Below are 23,883 nucleotides of genomic sequence, written 5' to 3' on the forward strand. Positions count from 1 at the left end.
TTTTTTATTTGACTAAAAAATTTATTATTATCAAAATTTTTTATTCCCTTACAATAACAAAAGAGGATTCAATGGAGAGTCCAGTATTTTTGTTTATTTGTTTGTCTGTTCTAAAATAAATTTATGTCTTCTTCACATTCTTGAATAATTGGTTTCTTCACGTTGAGGCGTTTTATGTTTTGTGTTTTTGCCCATGTGGGTACTTTTAGAGATGATCGAAAGAGTATGTTTCATCATGCTTAAATTGTTTGTATCTAGTTCTTTGGGGTTTACCTTCCTGTTGGTTGCTAAAAAAAGAAGTTTAATTCTTTACATGTAGCTGACATTTAAGCTCTTCGATATTGGAACAGGTAATTTTATTTATTTTTCGATTTTTCTAACCATTTTTCCCTCATTTAGGGTTTCATTTTCTTTTTGTTCGTCGCTGAAATAGAATTTTTACGGAAAGGAATGAACATTTTCTCGAGAAACAAACAGATTTTTTTGTTTAAATTCACAATACTGTGTCGGATAAGATAGTATGGGAGCTTAATTTGCTGATTTTCAGCTTTGGATATTCTTCCATGAGAAATATGTGTCACTGATTTTCAGTTCCTTTGCAGCGAATGCAGCCTCTGGGTTTATAAGTTTCATTTTTGTTTTTACTCAGGTGAAAGCCATATCCTTAAAAAGTTTGTCTTTTTCTTTCAAAAAGTGAACAATTTCTTAATCTTTGAAGCCCAAACCATCATTCCCGGTGAATTATTGTATCAAAGCCTGCGGTAAAACTGGGTTTTTCTATTCAGCCATAATTGCAGCTAACAATAAACTTCACCTTCATTTCTCAGTTGAAAACATGCAAAATTTTGTGGTTGTTCTTGTATCGAAGCCTGTTGTAAAACTAGTTTCTTCCTGAATTTCATTTGTGCTTGTTCTTGTAAATTTACATATCTTTATTGTGTTCGTATAAATGCATGAATATAAGTACATAAATTTTTATGGATTTAAATTTAAATTTAATATGTGTGTGTCTGTTTACATTGTTGACATGGGTCATATTATGTTATTTGCAATGCAATACTAGTTCAGGCTAAGATTATGAAACAGAAAAATACATGGTTTACTTAATTACATGTTACTGCTAGTGAAAAGAGCCTTCCTTTTTATTTTTCTTGCAATGATCATCTTATTTTTAATATAATTTATATAGCTTGAACTTAATCATTTATAGATACTGTGGTTGCTTAATTTTTGCAATAAATTGTGATTGCTCAATTTTTGTCGCTGTCCGAGCAAAACAAGCCTTATTTTTTGTCAGTCCTTTATGCTTATGTTTCATCTTTTCATTTTGACTCAGGTGTAGTTTGATGCAAGTGTATAAAAAATAATTGATTTAAATATGTATATAATGTTAGTTTGATGCAAGTGTATAAAAAATAATTGATTTAAATATGTATATAATGTTAACTTCACTCTAATTGTCGAAGTAAAGATTGAAGTTTCCCAATTTTGCCACAATGTGTTAACAATTTGCACTTGTATCTTAATGTGTTAACTTCACTCTAATGTGCATATTTATGCTGTTCAAATGTAACTTACAGCTGCTGTCACAATGTATCTTAATGGTCATATTTATGTTGTCAAAATGTGAATAATGACTATTGTTTTCATGTTCTAGATTGTGTATTTTAATGCTGTCTAAATGTGAATATTGACTGCTGTCCGAACGTCCTAAAATGTTCATGAATTCATTAGTGGTGTGCTTTGAAATTGAACTGAAGTTGATATAATATTTTTTCAGGTTTGAATTGTTGTGCAATTTGTTGATACTAATATAATGTTTTATTTTCCTTTTTTGGTTTAGGGTTTGATGTTGAACAAAATACTTTAGGGGGAGATTTTGGAGGAGAAGCGTCTGACTTAGATGATAGTTCATATAAAGCTTATGAGTCAGGTACTTCTTATTCTGATTCATTTGAGTCTGATGGTGATAGGGTAGACGAACCAGAGGTTGAACTAGTAGGTGAAATGATACAGAAGGAGTTAGACCACTTACTTGGTTCAAGTTGTTGGGGTTTAGAAGATGATTTTGATAGTAACAGTGATGATGATTTGAATAATGATGTGGATTATGATAAATATGGGAATAAAAAGTACCCTCTATTCAATCCTCAAACTGATATGAGGAACCCTATATTGATAAAGGGTTTGGTTTTCCCTAGTAGAGACATTTTAAAAGATGCAATTAAACAGTATGGGAGGATAAATAGGGTAGTAACCAAACTAACTAGGAATGACAAGCTTAGGGTGAAAGCAGTCTGTGTACCTAGTTGTCCATGGACGTTGTGGGCATCCAAATTAAATCCCAAGGATCCAACAGATGGGAGTTGGCAAATTAAGACATTAGTCAACCACCATAAGTGTGGCAAGGCAATGAAAAATAAAAATATTACTTCAAAGTGGATGGCTAGACATTATTTACACAAATTTCAAGTTGATCCCAATTATTCCTTAACATCTTTACAAAATGATATTAGGGTAGATTTTGGAACAATAGTGTCTCGGACTAAATGTATGAGGGCTAAGATTAGGGCTCTGGAACTAGTTCAAGGGAATCACAAAGCCCAATATGCCAATATATACGATTATTTACTTGAGTTAAGGAGAAGCAACCCTGGTACAACAACCATCTGTAAATTAGACTGTAGGCTATTTCAGAGGCTTTATATATGCCTTGAAGCGTGCAAGTCAGGTTGGTTAACTGGTTGTAGGAGAATTATAGGGTTAGATGGGTGTTGGCTTAAAGGATATTATGGTGGACATTTACTTGCTGCTGTTGGGGTTGATGCCAATAATTGTATATATCCAGTGGCTTTTGCTGCAGTTGAGAGTGAAAACAAACAATCATGGTTTTGGTTCCTCGAGTTGTTACAGAGGGATTTGGAGATCGACAACTCTTACAATATATGCTTCATGTCTGACAAACAAAAGGTACTATAAAGTCATAGTATACGCTAAATTGTTTATATAAAAATGATTGCTTATCATGTTGTTTTAATTGTTTTACAGGGTTTAATAGAAGCGATATCTTTGTTGTTCCCTAATGCTGAAGCAAGAAATTGTGCCAGACATCTTTACAACAATTTTAAAAACATAGAAGGATTTAGAGGCCAAGTTATGCGTCTCACTTACTGGAAAGCTGTTAAAGCAACTTTTCCAAGACAATTTGAAGAAGCAATGTCTGAAATGAGGTCACTGTCAGAATCTGCTGAGGGTTGGCTGCGTGACAAGGATCCAAGGACTTGGTCAAGAGCCCACTTCTCAACTAAATGCAAATCTGATCTACTACTGAACAACAACAACGAATGTTTCAACAAGGTTAAAATTTATTTTTTAAATCTGACTATTTATCACTTCATGTTGTATAATTATTGTTGAAGTTATTTAAGGACTTTCCTCTTATTGCAGATCATTTTAGAAGCTAGAGATAAACCTATCCTAACGATGTTGGAAATAATTAGAAGAAAAGTCATGACTAGGTTGGTTTCTATGAGAGAGGCTGCTGAGAAGTATCCTGGACCTTTATGTCCAAGGATACAGAAGAAGTTGTTTGAAATTGTTAGTCAGTCTAATAAGTAAGTGTTGCTAACTTTTTTTTACTAAGCTTGAATTCTGTTACTTGGATGGAAAAATTTTTAACTTTAAAATGTTACTTTGTTTGTAGTATATGGCCGGTATATGCTAGAAATGAGAAGTATGAGGTAGACTGTGGATTAGGTAACAAGCATGTGGTTGACCTCCTCAACTCCTCCTGTTCATGCAGAAAATGGGACTTGTCAGGAATCCCATGTAAACATGCTGTTTCTTGCATGCAATTACTTGCTGTGAGCCCTGAAACTTACGTCAATACATGTTATACTGTCACTACCCAGTTGAATATTTATAGCCACTTGATTAACCCTGTAAAAGGTAATAGCCTTAAAACTCTAAACCTTTATGAAATATTACTTATTTATAAAATGTGTCTGACATCTTTAAATTTTTGTGTATAGGTCCTATACAATGGGAACATGTGAGGGACATGGAACCCATTCTTCCTCCCATAATTAGAAAGCCCCCCCGGAAGACCCAAACAAACAAGGAGGAAGGAAGTAGGTGAAGAAAGAAAGAGTGGACCAAAATTAAGCAAGATAGGACAGCAAGCCAACTGCACCAAATGTGGCAAACCAGGCCATAATACAAGGACTTGCAAAGGGATGGGTAACCAAATGGCAAGCCAATCATCGAGCCTACAAATTTCGAACCAAGCCACTTCAATGGATAACACATCAAGCCAACCACCCTTAACCCAACAAAGCTCAAACCTTACAGCAATTTTTAGGGCCAAATTACCTTTCAAAAGGAAATATGTTTTGTGAATAAAGAATATATCTTTTTGAAAGGGTTGTTGAATCATGTTAACAATAGTTAGATTATACATTTTGTCTTAATTGAGGGTTAGAAACAATTTTTTTTTTAAACTATTGGACAATTACTTGAGAAATGTTAGATTATACATATTCTCTCAAAGGGGAGTAAAATAGTTCAACTCTTCTTACATCTTTTAAGGATATCATCTATATGCCATTTTTTGCCTCACTATGCATTATGTTCAACTCTTTTAAGGATCTCATTTGCATATCTCATAAGTTTATTTTCATCCTTACACTAATATATATAGATAAATTAAATATATATCTTATAGAGCAAACTTATAGAGTAAAATTTTCATAAACTATCGTGAGCTATTCATGGTAAAGACAATCATATGTGAAATTAAAATGGATTACTTTCATTTTGTAGACCAGATCAACAACCAGTTGAAGTAAAAAATATATATAAATATAGGATCAAAATAATGTAGTGCCTATTTATTTCTTTCTCTCCTTTTTACAATGCTAATTAAGTAAAAATAATTATTAACTACGAGACAAAAGATTCTGATTTTTCTAGCATGAAATTGCTCATATTATTTGGTAATTAATTTCAAATTTACATGTCTGTTTCATATTTTATTTACACCCATGATTTCTTCCTCGTCCTCTTCGACCATGTTAGCTTATCCTAACCAGCTCTTAGTAGGAGTGGATCGACAATGCATAAGCATAAAAAGTATTTTTAGGTGGGACTGCAGCAGCTTGATCATCAACAAACGTAAATTCTCAATCTTAAATCTGAGCTCTCCTTCAGGAAGCTATTTCCTACAGTGCCATCCAACGCAAAACAAACATAATTAGACTTAGGGGAAACAAGGAAGCTTGAATGAAACTATGACACAATGGTTAAGAAATATTCATAGGGGTGAACAAATTAAAAGTGGAGCTATCAAAACAGCGTAAATTGTCATCATTACAAGAGAAAGTACAAACATAAATGCCCAAAGATAGATAGCTAAATAAGGACCTCCACTCTGTAATCACAAAATAAAGATTCACCATAGTCATAGAAGGATAACAATAATAGCAAAAAGACTAGAGAGTAATTAAGACCATAAAATCTCATTGTTAAGCTAACAATTGTCTGATTATAATAGAAAGGACCGGTAATATTTGACCAGAGAGACCAAATGCTAGAAATGTACACAATTTTACTTGTACTATGACAATAATAGCAGAAACAATGGGTGGACCAAGTACAATAGCAAGACATATTCCTTTGATAAGGTCCTTAAAGAATAGCCATATTGTTTGCTGCCAAACATATGATAAAATAATTAGGAACAGCAAGATAAGTGTGATCTTAAAATTTAAAAAAAAAAGTTCCAAAAATAGCAGTAAACAAAGAAACAAGAAAGAGATTTAACGATTAAGAATACGAACTTTATTGAAACCATGGCTGGCCTTGATTACAAAAGTTGAATAAAGAGAAAAGGGTAGGTCAGTGATCTGCAACATAAAACCACAAATAAATGGTCTGTGTTAACTTACACAAAATGATAATTGTATTAAGGGATGCAGAAGACAAAGAAAATATCATGAACTAACTTGTGGCCATATCATAACACCAGCCAAAAATCAAAGGGTGTGCAATATTTCATTCTCTTCATTTAGACCAAGAAAAGGCAAGAAAATTCCTGATTTCTGCGATAAATAACAATTAATTTACAAGATAGTGACAATCAACAAAAGGGATGATCCATTTATTAAACAACAAACAACTCACATTCCAAAACCAAGACAATATGCCAAAGAACAAAATTGTAGAATCTATCAGGATCGTCACAAACTCATGAACAAAATGGAAGTGGCTGCGAAATAAGAGAGATGCATCAAGGACTATGTCAAATCAAGTTAAAAGGAAGCTTGATTATTCCCTAATGTAACAATGTAATCTAGTAAATGATCAATAAAAACAACAAACCAACCTCTTATAGAGACTATAGGCTTGGAACTTTTCAAATTTCTCTTGGCTGATTACTCCTTCCAATGTTTTTGGAAGAGTTGTCAATTTGAGAGTAGCATGTTGCCGTAAGTCCAAATAAGTTTCAAATAAGTACATTAATATCATAAAACCTGTAAATAACAGAGGGTAAGTTGGGAGAGAAAAAGAACAGAGCACTTACAAACTCATAAATAACCATCAAATTAGTACAAGAATGAAAAAAAACTTCTTTAAGAACATAACCGAGTGATTAACAAGTCCCACAACCTGTGTCATGTACTTTGCACAACACATTCCTGAATAAGCAGAAAAAAAAAACTAAAAGCCAAAGAGGTTGAAATGCAAAAGATAAAACTAATAAACAGGCTAAAATTATTTTACAAATCATTGGACCCTCAAAATCAATAAGGTATATTCAGTTCAATCAACAGTTTACAGCAACAAGAACTATCTAAATATTTGGAATTATCCTTTTACTTATGTTCAGTGTTTTTTTAGCAACCAACAGGAAGATAAACCCCAAAGAACTAGATACAAACAATTTAAGCATGATGAAACATACTCCTTCGATCATATCTAAAAGTACCCACATGGGCAAAAACACAAAACATAAAACGCCTCAACGTGGCATAAATGCAAGTACATGTTTTGGTACTTTCGAGTGAAAATTTTCATTATCATGATTGCCCAATTTCCTGCAACTTGTAAGCTACTTAATTAGTAAATCAACCCCCGTCCTCTTCCAAAAATCACTAAATAGGACACTTGAAAAATATGGAATCCCCACAAAAGGATTATGAACAAACAAGCCGGTTCAAATAAAAAAAAACGGATTGAGAAACTAATTATTCAAGAACGTGAAGAAGACATAAATTTATCTTAGAACAAACAAACAAAAAAAAAAATCGGATTGAACAAATAAGCCACTTGATTTTAAGTCTTAGAACGTAAATTTATTAGTAAAGAAGATATACCGGAACCTCCATTGAATCCTCTTTTGTTTTTGTACATGTAAAAAATTCTGATGGTAATAGAATTTTTTTAGTCAACTGAAAAAGAAAGCTAAAAAAAAATAGGGGAGATGAACGGTTTTTTCTACTAAGATTTTGAGTTTAAAATTTTTAATTAATTAATTTTTTTAATTAAAAAATCTATTTACATCCCATTTGAAATCCAAGTTGGCACTTAATATCTAGTTGGACTGCCACATAGGATTACCGTTAGAGAGATAACAGAACTTAACGGAAGAGTGATCACTTCGTAACAAAATAATAACATAAGTGACTAAAATGTAACATTTCAAACATAAGTGACTAAAACGTAATATGAGGCAAACAAAAGTGACTATTTTTATAGTTTACCCTTAATATTATTTCTAGTAATAACATAAAATGTGAAAATGAATAATAAAAATGATCCTAACAAGAAAATAGTTGAGTGATTAATTTTTTTGTTCGTATTTCAAATACTAGGATTAAAGTTTTATTATGCTCATCCCCTCCTTAATTTGTATATACAAAAAAAAAAAAAAGCTGCTGGTAGAATTAGCTAAACTTAAACCAAAGAGTAGAGTACAACCAACAAAAAAAAAAAAAAGGAAGCAAGGAAAGGTGACTAAGCAAGGCCTGAGGAGTAGTCCTGATTATTGCGTTTCCATGACTATTTTAATTTGGAACACATTGGGTCTAATCCTTTAAAGCAAAATGGGGTTATTAGGAGGGTAAATAAGTTAAAAGTTGAAATTCTTTGTCTACAGGAAACAGCCATGATAGGAAATTTAAAGGTTGGAAAGTTGTAAATAACTATGAACAAGCACCAAATGAGAGAATTTGGGTACCTTGGAAGGGAGATTGGCAAATTGATGTGGTCATTACTCGTTCTGTCACTTTAGGTGAGCAGCAATTTTATCGATCAGCTGTTTATGGTAGTAATAATAGTATTGAGAGGAGAATTTTATGGGAAAAATAAAAGTTGTTGCTAATTGTTAATAGTCCTCATGAGAGCTTTGATTTCACTAGAAATCAACCTGTTATAAAGGAAATGTAGGATTTTTGGAACTGTCAGAATGCTCTGGAAATTTTGGACCATACATTGACTGGCCCGATCTCGTATAACGATAGAAATAATGAGCCTCTTTCTAGAAAACTGGATACAAAGTCCTTGTTTACTTTGAATGACACTCTCTTTACCCTACCTCTATCATAGAGTTTTTATCTGTATCATTGCTAGGGTACGAGGGCTTAACAAACTAGACACAAAAATCATAAACAAGTAGATTTGTCACTAATCAATTAAGTTAGTTTGGTTAGTCATCTACAGCTTGAAGTTCCAGGATTAAAATCTAAAATAAATCTAGGAATAAAGCTTAAAATTATGGCTTAGTCTCATTACCAGATAAGGATTTAAGAGTACGGCTACATGTAAAAAAGATTATAGTACTTTTACGACGTCTATCTAAAGTCAATCTTACAAAATCGGTGATTAAAATTTTCTGACTTAATAAATTCTAAAGTGACTTAAAAGTCAACAAATCTAAAATTTAAAATTCAATAATTATAATGAAGAGGTCAAAAACAGTGTTAAAACTAAAAGAAATTGAAAGGAAAAACCTAAATGAACAAAAAAAAACTTATTTTAAAAAAACTTAATACTAACCATATACATATATATATTTCTAACCTGATATCCAAAATCTAGTTTCAAAATGTAATATATATATATATATATTTAAGAAAAGGAAAATCTAATCTAATGCCTAATACTAAAAATCTAAAATTTTATAAGCTTTGAAATCTAAGCATCTAAAATCTTGAAATCTAGTTCAAAGACCTAATATATAAAGTTTTAAATAAAAATCTAAGCAAATATAAAAAGAATAAATAAAATGGAATGAAATGAGACCCTACAAAATAAAATTATGTTAAATATCCTTCATTTTCTCTGTTTCAAAAAACAAAACAAAACAAAAGGCTAAGGATTTTTCCTCTTTCTTAATTGAATAGGAAGTAATTAAATTCAATATTTGAGTTAAATATTTAAATTATTTTTAGTAGACTCATTCTATGGACCATTCCCACTACCTTATATATGTCCTACTCAATTATTTTATGTTACATCAACAAATTTTTAAACTAAATTAAAAGGATTAAAACAATTTCCACATCATATTAAAAGGATTTAGGGTTTTGATGATTTTATTTATTTTTCTTTTCTTCAAAATCTCTTCACTGTTGAAAAAAAAAAGATTTAGGGTTTTGGGCAATTCAAAATCAATAATAGAAGGATTATAGGCTAAGCAAAAAAAAGAAAGGATTACAGAATCAGATTCATTCCTATTTCTAGTAATTAAAATAAATAGTTTTAATCTTTTCATGCAACTATAAAATAGTTACTGAATTTAGTTCATAATAATTTTTTATTTATTAGAAAAATAAAAAGAAAAATTAATTGAAGTAAAAATGTGAAGAGTAATCCTTTTGAAATTTCTATCAATACATATGCAGTGGGCAAGTGATCCCTTCTTGTATCTCAAGTCTTTTCTCTCTGAAACTCCATTGTTTTAGTTTAAAGATAGCTAACATAATCACAGCCTTTGTCCGAAACAAGTTCAGGGGATACAAATGGAAATAACAGTAATCAAGGTATTGATATGTACATTGATGCTTGTCTGGTCTGTGAAGTTCAGCTCATTTTACTAAAAGCTGGGACTATCAAGAGTTAATTGACAAATGAATTAGCAGGAACTGTTGTTGGTGCAGGCATTCCTCATAATCATGTAGGGCAGATCTTGCACAGTGTGGTTCTTGGGACCTTTAATGTTGGAGATCAAGGTGAAGGCATTATTCCAGACCTTATTAGGGTAAGTATTTTCTTTTTCTTTTTTAAAATTTTTGGATCATTTCAGTTCAAGTTAAGTGTGTTTCATTCTTTAATTGACATGTGAAATCAGTGATATTCTTTATTACTTTATAGGTTATTGGGGTTGTTTTAAATTCTTTTGGAGTTGGAAGCCAGCCTTCTGCTACTAGTAGTATCACTAGGCAGTCTTCAACCTCTGCGAATAATGCTTGATTTCAACATTTGACATTGGGTGGCTTAGAAAAGGCATGATTTCCTTTCACTCAGTGCATATTTCCCCCTCTCTTTCCTGTTTTCACAATTGCTTCAGCTTGAAGAATTTCAATTATTTTACTGTTAACTCTAAAGTACATGCCAATGATTTATATAAATGCAGTCAAAAGTCAAAACTCCATTTTTTTTAATTGTTGAAAGAAAATAGGGGAAATACTACTACTAAATTTATTAGTGGCATTTTCTCACTGAACGCATATATTTTTTCCATCACTTTCCCTAGATTTTTTAAGTACTCAACAATAAAGAAATACCCAAAAAGCCTACATAGCCAGAAGGTCAGTTAACATCCTATTTATTTTGTCTTTTAAGTTTTGGTTTATACCCAGATCGATATAGGTTTAAATTTTCTTTTACCTTTTTACTTGGAATTTGTTTTATTTAGGAATTAGGTGTTTGGATCATTTGATCAAAATTTTAGTTTCTGTTTGGTTTATTAGAAAGTGAAAAAACAGAAAGAAAATGTAAATTCTTTTTCGAGTTTGAGGTGAACAAGAATTTTTTTTTTATAGTTGTGAGCTAGAATTTGCGGCAATTAATTATTTATTTTGGAAAAAAAAAGAAGTTAACTCTTTTGAGTTTATCTCTACTACACAAGATGAAACTAGTGTACATAACTATTCGATCTGATTTAAAAAACTGCTCATAGAGTTGATTTAAAAATCTTCCAGTGTACATAACTATTCGATCTGGACTAAGCCATGTTCCTACCTTTTCATGCATGCTTGAGCCCGTTTCTTCCACAAGATCAAACACTCAAAGGCCAACATGTAACACCCATAACCCATATTTGTTACCAAAATAGATTACGAAGTGTTACCAAAATAGATTACGAATTATTACCAAACCAAATCACAGCTATCATACATTCACATAATCATATAGGTCATTTTCGTACTTATATAAATATACAAGTGATTAACTAATTTACAAATCGAACTTGCACAATTAATCATCTTGTATACACATCCAAACCAAAAATTTCAAATTTATCTTACCGAGCATAAAATATAATATATATATATATATATATATATATATATAGCTTTAGTAAGATAGAACATGGTAAAACAAATTTATAATTTCATCTAAATAATTAAATGTTTGACTTCTAACTCACATAGCATTTTAATATGGTCAATTCTTTCTTGCATAAAAATGAGTGCCATTTTACCTATTTATTTAATAATAACCAACCTATTATTTTCTTAGCATATCATTTGCGCATAAGTGTAAAACAAATGAATCTTTAAAACCAATTCAAAAGACCTACATAGTTCTCACTCAAATTCATCATTCAAGCGTACATATATGCATTTCTAAATCCATTCAACTTAATCAAGATATACATAACACATACGACTATAGTCTATCATTTATACAATTATTATACCAAATAACATTAGTCATTTCATTTTGCATATATCAAATACTCCACATATATATAAATTATGCATATATCAAATAACATCCATTACTTACCTTATGTTGAATGCAGATAACCAAGCTTTTTCCAACACATACCAAGTATACAACATATTATATACATTGACCGAATCATCAAAACTAAATATATATATATATATATATATATATATATATATATAGAACCACAAGTTAAACATAGCATGAAACCGAAATTAACTTCATAAACTAGCCATTTTCGCATGGCTTTTAGTTATATACATGCTTCAAAATTTAACATACACATATTATCCTATACATGCCATATATTTGAGGTTTAATTTTTTTTTTTTTAAAAAGTACCAAAAGTGAAAGATAGTATGGATGACTTCAACGACGATCCTCGAGCACGTAACGACCTCCAAAAATTAAAAAAAAAATAATTATATAAAAAAAAACATATACAAAGTAAGCTAACTTAGCTTAGTAAGCCTTAAGCAAATTAAACAATTAATGTATAATAACATCTCAATTACTAAATCATTTCAATTAAATAAATCAACTTATGCATTTGTAATCACATATAATTTCAAGCTTTTAATTCCATACATTAATAGCATATACTTTTATAGAACAATTTCTCCTTGGCGAATATACATGTATACCTTATCAATATATTCTCAAATTTCCAAACCATATTGTCTTATATAATCGAATATACATATATATTTATAGACATATATTCATCACTCAAACTTTAACATTACATTCATATTCAACTATATTCAACTATTAGGCCAAATATATTTCTCATATTAACACATATACTACAACAACTTCATGTATCCTTTTTCATCACATATCAAGAAATCAATTCATCCTATTTTCAAATAGGTAACCAACTATCACGTACCTGATTGTTTTAGCTCGTTTAACGTATTCAATTACCACATCAGCATAAAGTCTTTTAGGCATAAACTTATAATAATTCACCGGCATAAAGCCTGCTAGGCCTAAGCTTGTATCACACACCGGCACAAGGCCTGCTAAACTCAAAGCCTTTACCTGTTTTGCTTATTCCATATGGAAATAGACACAACGAGGTTTAATTTCATATCTTATTCACCATCAACCCATGTCTCTACAATTTCTTGTGATTTTTCAAAATCTCGTTATTTCTGATACTTGAATCTGTTTTTAAGTTACTTTCACATTTTTCTTAGTTTTCATGTGATAGTTACTACTTAATCATACATACTATTAAACATGTATATCATCAGCCACTCTATTAGCTAATCACTAGCAAGTATTTACACATCATTCATTGATCATATCATATCAAAAGAAACCAAGTTCCTATACATGCCATACACAAAACTAAACGTCTAACTATACCAATGTGATTTCTTCGATAGTGTGATCGGGTCTCCGACGTTTCCTTCGATCCCCGAGTGGCTTGATAAAAACTCGATACAAAATGTGACTAAACTTTACAATTTAGTCCTTTACTTTTTCTTTTCCCCGATCTACTCCCGAATTTCACTCTTCTTGATCCTAGCTATGGAGAACCCTTGAAATTTCGTGCTAATGAAGAAGATGATGAATTTTGTGTTATTTTTCCCTTTTTATTTCATTTAATATCCAAATGACCAAAATGCTTTTCCTTATTAAACTTTCAAAAATTCCATCCATGTCCTATTTTGTCCATGAACTTAGAAATTGGTCAAATTGTTATTTAAACCTTCCTAATTAATATTCCAAAGTAATTTCCTTCTAAAAACTTCTAGAATGCAAGTTTTGCAAATTATTCGATTTAGTCCCTAATCTCAACTTAAGCACTTTATGCATAGAAATTTCATCACGAAATTTTCACACAATCATGCAATCATATCATGAACCTCAAAATAATAATAAAATAAATTTTTCTACCTCAGATTTGTGGTTTCGCAACCACTATTCCGTTTAGACCCTATTTCGGGATGTTACATTTCTCCCCCCCTTTAGGGATTTTCGTCCCCGAAAATCTTACCTGTGAAGAGATTTGGGTACTGTTTTCACATAGCCTCTTCGGGTTCCCATGTAGCCTCGTCTACCCCATGTCTATTCCATAGTACTTTCACAAGTGCAATACTTTTGTTCCTTAATTGCTTTATCTACTAATACATGCTTGCCTAATGGATTCGATACTTTAATTACAAATTCTGTAGATTCTATAGGCATACTTGTATTAGACATCAATTTCTTGCAAACATATGAATGAGTTGAACCTGGATCAATCAAAGCAATGACATTAATATCATATAGAGAAAATATACCCGTAATCACATCGGGGAAGGATGCCTCTTGGCGCACGAATAGCATAAGTCCTTGCAGGGCTCTAACATCCGGTCTCACAGTAGAATCTCTTGAGGTACTCTCATTACTTGCTCCTACTCCGGTTGCCTCGGTGATCTGCCTCTAGTAGGATCATTTCTGGATCTAGCACTCTGTGTTATCTCTCGATTAGCCACATCGGACATTCTCGTACAAAATGATCTGGAGCACTGCATTTATAACAAACATTTTCGCCTGCCCGACAAGGACCATAATGAAGTCTACCACACCGTGAACACCCTGATCTACCCTGTCCAACATTACCTACACTCGCAGTCGAGGTGTTCTGAGCCTTCGAATCCTTAAATGTGCTGCCTCTATTCTGACTAGAATACCAGGCTGAGAAACTAGATCTGGTAGAAAACTCCTTTGGTCTTTTGGATGTAGCCTGGAATGACCTGCTCATCTGTCTCTTCTTTGTATCTTGTGTCTCTATCTCAACTTTGCCTTTTGTTTTTAACAGCTCCTCTGCCTTACAGGCTCTCTCAACTAAAATAACGAACTCTTTTATTTCTAGGACACCCACTGACAGTCGGATATTATCATTTAACCCATCCTCAAACCTTTTACACATAATAGCCTCTGTGGACACACATTCTCGAGTATATTTACTAAGCCTGACAAATTCAAGCTCATAATCGGTCACTTTCATATTACCTTGTTTCAATTCCAGGAATTCCTTTCTCTTCTGGTCAATAAACCTCTGACTGATGTACTTTTTACGAAATTTCTCCTGAAAGAAATCCCAAGTGACCTTCTCCTTTGGTACAAGCGATACAAGTGTCTTCCACCGTAGTAGGTGAGTCTCTAAGAAGTGATACTACACATTTCATACATTCCTCGGTGTACAAGATAATTCGTCAAAGACTCTGATAGTATTTTCTAACCAAAATTTTGCTCTTTCTGCATCATCATCTTTTGTTGCTCGGAACTCTTCTGCCCCTTGTTTCCTGATTATATCAATTGGTGGCTTTTCTCTTATCACTGTACCTGTGCTGGGGGAGCTTGAGCTACATGGGTAGCCTGAGAATCATGAGGGGGTGGAGGTCTAACTGCCGGATTCATACGAACGAACTCGGCAAACAAATCATTCAAAGCTTGGAAGAGAGCTTCTCGAGTCACTCCTCCCTGATTAACTGTTACTGGCCTATTCTCAGATGGCGTTGCCCCTTCCGCGGGAGCAGGCACATTACTTTCTACATCATCATCACTAGCTCGCTCGGGATCCATTACTATAAAACAAAATATCTAAAAATCGTCAGGAGTTGTCACACTATCAAAATACAGGTATGGCATGTATAGCTAGACTTTTACTCACACTAAATGTTCCGAGAACCGACTAAACCTGCTCTGATACCAATAAATGTAACACCCCCTACCCGTATCCGTCACCGGAATAGAGTACGAGACATTACCGAGGAGTACAAAAACACTTACAGATAATTTAAATATATTTTCATAACAACTTGTCTCGATTTCATACTATTTCATATTTAAGCTTTACTCACCAAAGTATTTGAAATATCATCTTTGTGCAAATAGCACACATGAGGTACATAATTCCATAGTTAAGAATGAACACATTTATCAAACATATTCCACATTCATATATCAGTGTCTTACATTTTCATATATCAATAACCGTCATTTTTCTTGTTTTTCAGATAATTATGTGTAACCATTGATAAGCATGTAATTCACTGTTTCTTCCTGTCAATCACAATTTCAAATGACAAATTCATGTGAATCAGCTCAACCTCATTAGGTGTTTAAATTCATCACTTTGATTCACATACTCATAATTTACTAACATATCTTGTCAAACACAATCTCGAATGATAAAATCACATAATTGAGCTCAATAATAATAATGATAACATTACTTACATTTCTTTTTCCACATGTTACATTTACGACTTACCAACTTGTCCATCCAAGGAACGACTTACGGATTTGAGTACATCGTGATCTGAAGCCCGAAATCTAGCTGAAGCACATAAGTGCTAAACGGCAGCCCGAAGGCTAACTGAAGCACAAAAGTGCTAAACGGAAGCCCGGAGGCTAACTGAAGCACATAAGTGCTAAACGGAAGGCTTGGAGGCTAATCAAGCTCATCGAGTGAACTGAAAACCCAAAAGGGTTAAGCGAAACTCATATGAGTTAACGGAAGCTCGTAAGAGCTAAACGGAAAGCAAACACGAGAATTAGCAACAAATGTTGAATCTCGGTTTACTTGGGGTAATTTACCGTCAATTCATCTTTTTCTTTGAAAGATTGTACTCATTTCTGCGTTAGTTCCTCCGAAATTCTCGTTTAATTTCATAACTTTTGTACATAATTTACTTATTTTCAACAATTAACATACATAAATATTAATCACCATTCATAAAATAATATTGAAATTTAATAATATTAACAAATGGTCACTAAATTTAGTTATATAAACTCACAAGTTCGATTTTTGTATTATAGCGATAATCATAATTTCATAATAAATATTCCAAATAAAACATTATATCGTTTCTAATTCAACACTTATCGATTATAATCGGGCATGTAATCAATTTATACACGATTCATTCATAAATTTTTGTATATTTTTCCTCCTCCTCCTCTCCATCCACATCCTTAGTATAAACAACACACTTGTAGGTAACATTATCTATAATTTTCACTATCTATTTATGTGAATATTCAAGCTGTCCATCTGTGTCATAGTCACTAAATTATTTTTATCTTGAGCTATAGAACTCCAAATTAAGATCCATAAATCTTCCCAGAAACTATATTCACATATCTTCTTACCATAAAATTTTCATAATTTTTGGTTGGGCCAATTAATACAGTTTATTCATTGAAGTCTCCCCTGTTCTGCTGTCTGACAGTTCCGACCCTCCTTCACTAAAAATTAATTATCTTCTCGTACAAGATTCGAATGATGCCCTCTTTTGTTTATCTTGAAAATAGACTCATTCAGGATTCTAAACATATAAATTTAAGCCTCTAATTATTTTTATCCAATTTTTTATGATTTTTCAAATTCAATACAGGGGAACCTGAAATCATTTTGACCTTGTCTCAAAAAAGTTATTGTATCTCATGATTTAAAATTCCATTGCTTACATAATTTCTTTTATAAGAAACTAGACTTAATAAGATTTAATTTCATATTTTATTCATCCTCTAATTCCATTTCTACAATTTTTGGTGATTTTTCAAAGTTAGACTACTGCTGCTGTCCAAAACAGTTTTAGTGCAAAATGTTGATTTCCATTTTGCCCCAAATTTCACAATTCATACAATTCAGTCCTTGCTCAATTAACCCCTCAATTAAGATAATTTTCTCAATTAATACTTTTCTTAAACATTGTAAGTTATTTCATAACTATTTAAATTCAGAATTTCCACATAAAACTCTAACTTCAAACTCTTTTACAATTAGGTCCCAAACATTCACTTTCTATTCAATTCTTACAATAAAATCAACATATAAACAATTTAAAACTCTAATTCCATGTCAAATCATTATATACTTCCAGAACATATGTATATAAACTTTCAATTTCTTTCATAGAATCAAAAACTAATGAATTCAACAAGTGGACCTAGTTATAAAAGTCGCAAAAGCACAAAAATTTCAAGAAATAATTAAGAATTGAACTTACTTGGAGAAAAAATATGAAAAACCATCTTAATAGAACTCCTCCATGACATTTTTCTGATGAGAATGCAGAAAAATAAAGAGAAATCTAGATAATTCCACTTTAGTCCTAGCTTTAGTAAGTAAATTTTGTAATTTTCCAATTTTACCCTTAATTCTCCTTATTTTCTTGCTGATTTCATGCCCTTGTCGTCCAACCCAAATAGACCTTGGGTCTATTTTCCTTTTAAACCCTCTTTCTTTTATCAATTTAGCTATTTAATCATTTCCCACAATTTTGCATTTGATACAATTTAGTCCTTTTTGTTCAATTAACTATCAGAACTTTAAAATTTCTTGACGAAACTTTAATAATAACATATTAACACTCCATAAATATTTATGGCTCGATTTAAAATTATCGAGGTCTCGATACCTCGTTTTCGATTCTAATTATTTTAATATTTATTTTTAGTACACTATTCACTATTTTCAAATTTTTTTTTCCTAACTTCACATTTAATTTATACTCACTAAATTAATAATATTTCGTACTCATTTTTCAGATTTAGTGATCTCGAATCACTGTTCTGACACCACTGAAAATTAGGCTGTTACAACTCTCCCCCCCTTTAGGGATTTTCGTCCCCGAAAATCTTATCAGAAGAAATTGCTGTCAACACTCATGAAACACTTTTACTAACTTCTCAGTTTCACAAAGAAAACCCCATTTTAGCATTTAACTTGGTTGAAATCAAATCATCATCAAATAAAGCCAATCATGTAGTCAACATTCACAAAATAATCAAGATTTTCCAATACGTATATAATGTAGAGTAACAACCCGTATAAACAGAATAATAGCTTTACATGAATCTCACCATTTACTTTTATCTTCAGCGTAACAGAATAGTATAACAAATAAAAAATGAAGAAGTCCCAATCATAATTTAATCAGACCAACGATGCTCTCATCAAATATTTTAGCTAGCTAGCATTCTCATACAATAAGAATTTCATCAAAAAACGAACAGCCACATATTCCTCTGACTAATTCTGTCATCCCTAATCCCATAATATTTCATTCATTAAAAAAAATCAATTCAAAAGAATTTTCCGGTAAGTACACTATTTAGACATCATATCTGAATAAGTCAATTTTCTGAAATTAGCTTCTTCTCTAATCATGACATTGCATATCTCGAATGATCTTTAAAACATTCTAATACCTTTTTTCAGAACTGTATTTACTTTTCAAACTATTCTCGTTTCTATATGCCTTACTAATCACTTCAACACTATACTCTCCAATTCTACAGGTGTGAATTTATTAACATAATTCTCATGAAATTTTGTCATAATTACAACTCTGGTAAGGGGGTGAGGTCGTAAAGCCTCTAACTCAACTCTCATAACTACACACATATGACTTGACATTCATACATAACATTATTGTTTTCACATAATTCACTTCAAGCAAAATTAATACACTTATATAGTCTATCAATATTTTCTGCCATATACAATTTCAAACGATGAATTCACTTAGTTTAGATCAATATCAACAATTAATCAATTTCAATCTCTTAAGTCCATTTATACACTGAAAATAAGCCTGTTAGGCATAAAGCCCGATTTAATTCACCAGCACAAGGCTTGCTAGGCTCAAAGCCTAAATATCACTATTATAAGGCTGTCTCATAAACAATTCATATATCAAAAATTCTAGATATTCTATATAGTTCATACGAACTTTCAAATGTTATAACTCTGTCGAATTAAACTCAAATACATTATTTCCATGCTTAATCATATTCGGCTAACTCTACTATAAATCTATGAATTCCAAATCAGCATATTAAACTAATTTACATTCAAAATTAATGATGTTTAATTGCTTAAAGAATTACCTCGGATATCGACAAACAATATTAATCGATTATTCGACTATTTTGATCTTCCCCCGATCCAAATCCGATTTTCTCTTTTCTAGATCTAAATTGATATAAGTTAAACTTATTTAATCAAATATTCAATCAAATTCATTCAAAAACACATAAATGGGTAAATTGCACTTTGCCCCAAACATTTTACACTTTTAGCAATTTAATCCAAAATTCACAAAACACAAAACAAGCATAATTTGCCCATGCTATGCTTAGGCCGAATACTCCCCATACACATACAAATCCTCACATTTTGTTTATTTCAAAATTTAGTCCCTTAATTAAACACTTTGCGATTTAACCCTATTTACTCAATTTCATCAAAATTCCAATACAAAAACTTGTTAATCCATCACATAACTTTTATTTACCATCATCAAACACAAAATTCATCAAGCTATCAACAATGGTAAAATTGAAAATATACATAAAAATCAGAAATTCAAGCATGGGTCGAGTAGTATTTGAAGCAACGATCTCAAAAACGTAAAAATCAACAAAAACCGAGTTAAAACTAACCTTGAATTGAGCTTTTAACCTAGGCCGAACCTTTAAACACCCTTTTCTTTTCTTTTTCTTTTGTTATTCACGGCAAAAAGATGAACATGCAATCTTGTTTCATGTTTTATGTTATTTTTATTACATAATTTATTAAATTACCTATTTAGCCTTTTTATTTTTATTCCAAATCCACTAAATCAAGTCCACAATCGTCCATGCAAAAATTCAAAGGTATAATTACAACATAAATGCTTTATATTATAAAGACAACAACAATTAGGCACTTTCACATTTAACCATCAAATTTTCGTTTTACGCGATTAAGTCCTTTTATTTAATCGGGCACTCAAACGAAAAAATTAAGTCATGAAAATTTCACACATGGAAATTCACATAAATTAAACACATAGAAAAATATTAAAATATTTTTCTGACTCAGATTCGTGGTCCCAAAACCACTTTCTGAATAGAGTCAAAATTGGGCTGTCACACAACATCAACTTAAGTGCATCTCCCACCAAGAATGAGAATAGGAGCTCTGTCATTTTCAACCAGACCTAAGTTTGAAAGAACGAACATTGGCAGTATGCATTCCATTTCCAGCGCACCACCAATTAGAATAAGATCAGTTGTACCGTTAGACTAGACATTGTTTAGAAGCAATGACATTGTTCTATAATGGTTAACCATTTTGTTTTCAACTAGTCTATATTTGATTGGCTAAAGAAAGTGTACAAATTTGACGAGTTTATGAATTGAATATGCTTTCTTATTATTTTTTTGAATTGTTTATTTTGTATATTCTTAAGAGCTGATATTTTTCCAGAATTGTTACCTATTGATTTGATGGTGTAGTATTTTTATTAAATGAAATTATACATTTTACCTTCCAGAAACAGGAAAATAGCTCATTGCAAAAGATCTTGATAAGATCCAAACATGGGACATAAGGGATTAACATTGGAATATAAAATAAGAAATTAACATTAGAATATAAACCAAATCACTAGCAAAAATCTCATTATGAAACACCAAAGAAATGTAGCTAAAGAATTCAACATTTGATTAAAGAACCTCACATGAGGAAGTGCATATATTCACGATCACACCATAGAACATTCAAGTCTTTTATACATTGTAATGGTCATATTAACGACCATGTACAAAACAACATTTAGTTTAGCATCAAATGCCATTAAGCACCAAATCTAAAATTTGTTGTAGCAATATAGCTTCACCATGATGTGCAATTTTTTGACTTTCAAAAACACAATTCAGGGTTTTATCCTACATCATTGGAACAATCACAAAAAAGAAAATAATTCATTGATAAAAGAATAAGCATTAGTATGAAATAAATATATGATTAACGCTTAGAATTTGGATATCTTTGGTTACGTGTAAGAGATTCTTATAATTAATTTATTAAAATAATTAAAGTCACAAAAATAAATTTTAAAAAAGTTTTTTAATGGAAAAAGTTCACTTGAATATTTGATGTAAAATCAAACATACTATATATCTACAAATAAAATAAAAATGAATACCTGACCCAAATTTGGAGCTATTACACCAGTACTTTGTTGCATGCTATTATAAGGTAAACTTGAACCACTTAAACACCAAATACTACTTGGGGTCTTAAGAAAAAAAACAAATAGTTTTATTTACATGGCATTCTAAGAAGATATCGATGTAATATAACTATCGGTTGTGGCTACCATGTTGAAAAATTGCATTGCATTTTGACATGGATATGCATAGATATTGTTTGCTGGCATCACCATTGAAGGAATGACTTATAATGCCGACAAAAAAAGGAGTTAATAATTTGTAACAACAATAAAAATTCTTCTATGTAATATGTGACTAACTAATTTTATACTTACAAAATTTTTATAACTTAGAGTAGAGCCAATGGGTACATCTAAGGACTCTTTGATTACTGATTGTTTTCTTTTTCCTATATAAAATGTAACATTTATTAAAATAAATATAATTAAAAAATAAATTTACAACAAAGTGTAACTTTATAATCAAATTACTTACCCGACTTGTGCAATTAGGATGTTTTTGGTTTTATTTTCTCAAGGTGACCTTTAAGTTCAGAATTAGAGATCTTTTTCGACTTAACACATGGTGGATCTAAGATTGGAAAAGTTTTACTTTCACCCTATTTTACAACATTATCTTCATTGCTCGATAATTCTTCAATTATTGACCTCTTCACGTTTTCTAAATTAAAAATAAAACAGTTATCACTTATGTAAGAAAAAGATAAAGCACTTAAAATTATTGATTATATAGAAAACTTACTAGACCGAATGACTACTTTTGCATTTGTCTCATTCTTTTTGTGTTCATGATTCTTAGAGACACATAACTTTGTCAATTCTTTCTCAGCTTCCATGTCTAATTCATATAAAATCTTCTGACAAAGTTATTTTGTTTTCTTCATTTTCTTGACTTTTTATAATAAAATCATAAGCAAATTGAATCACACGAATACGAAATACAATTTCAAACATTACCACCATACATGTTTTTTTAGCATCTTTAGTCCATCTTCGAGAGAAATACCAATCAGAAATTTTCTTGACATTTTTAACACAAAGAATACATAAAGCATGAGAGCAAATATAGCCACAAAAATCAAACTTCTTACAAGTACAATGAATCTCCATAGTGGCTGTGTTAAAATAGACTGTTCGAACTCTTGAACTATTTTCATCCATCATTACTTCAAAAGTATAAGATGTACCATTTTGTGCAACTTCTCTCTATATCAATGGAACACCATCAAAAAATTCTTTCTCAAAGCACCTATATATTTCATGAGTATAAACTTTCGATGCATTAAACAAAATACCACAATTTTTAATTGCACACGTGATTGAGCAATTTCTGCACTGAAAATCCTTCTCAACTTCGGAAGAACGCCATCTTGCCACTAAGTTCTAGAAATTAAAAAAAATTGATAAAAGAAGTAGTGGCTTTAGAAATACCATGCAAAACATTATTTGCAACATTGATCCTTTGAGAAGATTTAATTTGAGAAGAAAATATATCGATGCTAAAAGCAGTACTCCATTTTTCACAATATTTGTACAAACCTTTCAACCATGAATAATCTTGAAGATTATGATCATTTATCATTTTTTCCAAGTCTTCTAAAATTCTATTTCAGATTCACAACATTGCATGCATTTATGAAATAAAGCATGAAAATCAACATTTCAATTAAGATTACTAAGATATAAAGGGGCATTTCTAAAAATGTGCCATAAACATAATTTATGACATGAATCAGGAAAAATTTTTCCTACTGTTTTGCTAATTGCATGATCCTGATCAGTCATTATAGTCTTTGGTGACTGATTACCAATTGATTGCAAGAAAGACTTGAACAGCCATGCAAAGGAAGTAGTAATCTCATCTAACAAAAAATGCAGACCCAAACACTATTGTTTGTCGATGATGATTAATACC

At 31.2% G+C, this 23,883-nt stretch overlaps 1 protein-coding gene and 1 long non-coding RNA gene across 7 annotated transcripts; one reads left to right on the forward strand and one right to left on the reverse strand.

Moving 5' to 3' along the window:
* LOC108461508 (uncharacterized) lies at positions 1-4,548 on the forward strand. Of its 6 annotated transcripts, XM_053023810.1 has the most exons (8): positions 1-350; positions 603-649; positions 1,844-1,933; positions 2,849-2,970; positions 3,049-3,357; positions 3,448-3,614; positions 3,704-3,948; positions 4,032-4,548. In XM_053023810.1, the coding sequence occupies exons 4-8, from the start codon at positions 2,953-2,955 to the stop codon at positions 4,136-4,138; spliced, it is 846 nt and encodes a 281-aa protein (XP_052879770.1). In that variant the 5' UTR covers positions 1-350; positions 603-649; positions 1,844-1,933; positions 2,849-2,952; the 3' UTR covers positions 4,139-4,548. The 6 variants fall into 6 exon arrangements, with proteins under 6 accessions (XP_052879770.1, XP_052879766.1, XP_052879768.1 ...); XM_053023806.1 differs by having other exon boundaries at positions 1,844-2,970; XM_053023808.1 differs by lacking the exon at positions 603-649.
* Positions 4,549-4,857: 309 nt separating this feature from the next.
* Positions 4,858-6,068, reverse strand: LOC108463642 (uncharacterized). The gene is made up of 3 exons (XR_001868111.2): positions 6,003-6,068; positions 5,838-5,903; positions 4,858-5,219 (listed from the first exon to the last, which is right to left on the reverse strand). It is a non-coding gene; the product is annotated as an uncharacterized LOC108463642 (long non-coding RNA).
* Positions 6,069-23,883: the final 17,815 nt, after the last annotated feature.

The sequence above is a fragment of the Gossypium arboreum genome, chromosome 13 (assembly GCF_025698485.1).
Source record: "Gossypium arboreum isolate Shixiya-1 chromosome 13, ASM2569848v2, whole genome shotgun sequence".
NCBI lineage: Eukaryota > Viridiplantae > Streptophyta > Magnoliopsida > Malvales > Malvaceae > Gossypium > Gossypium arboreum.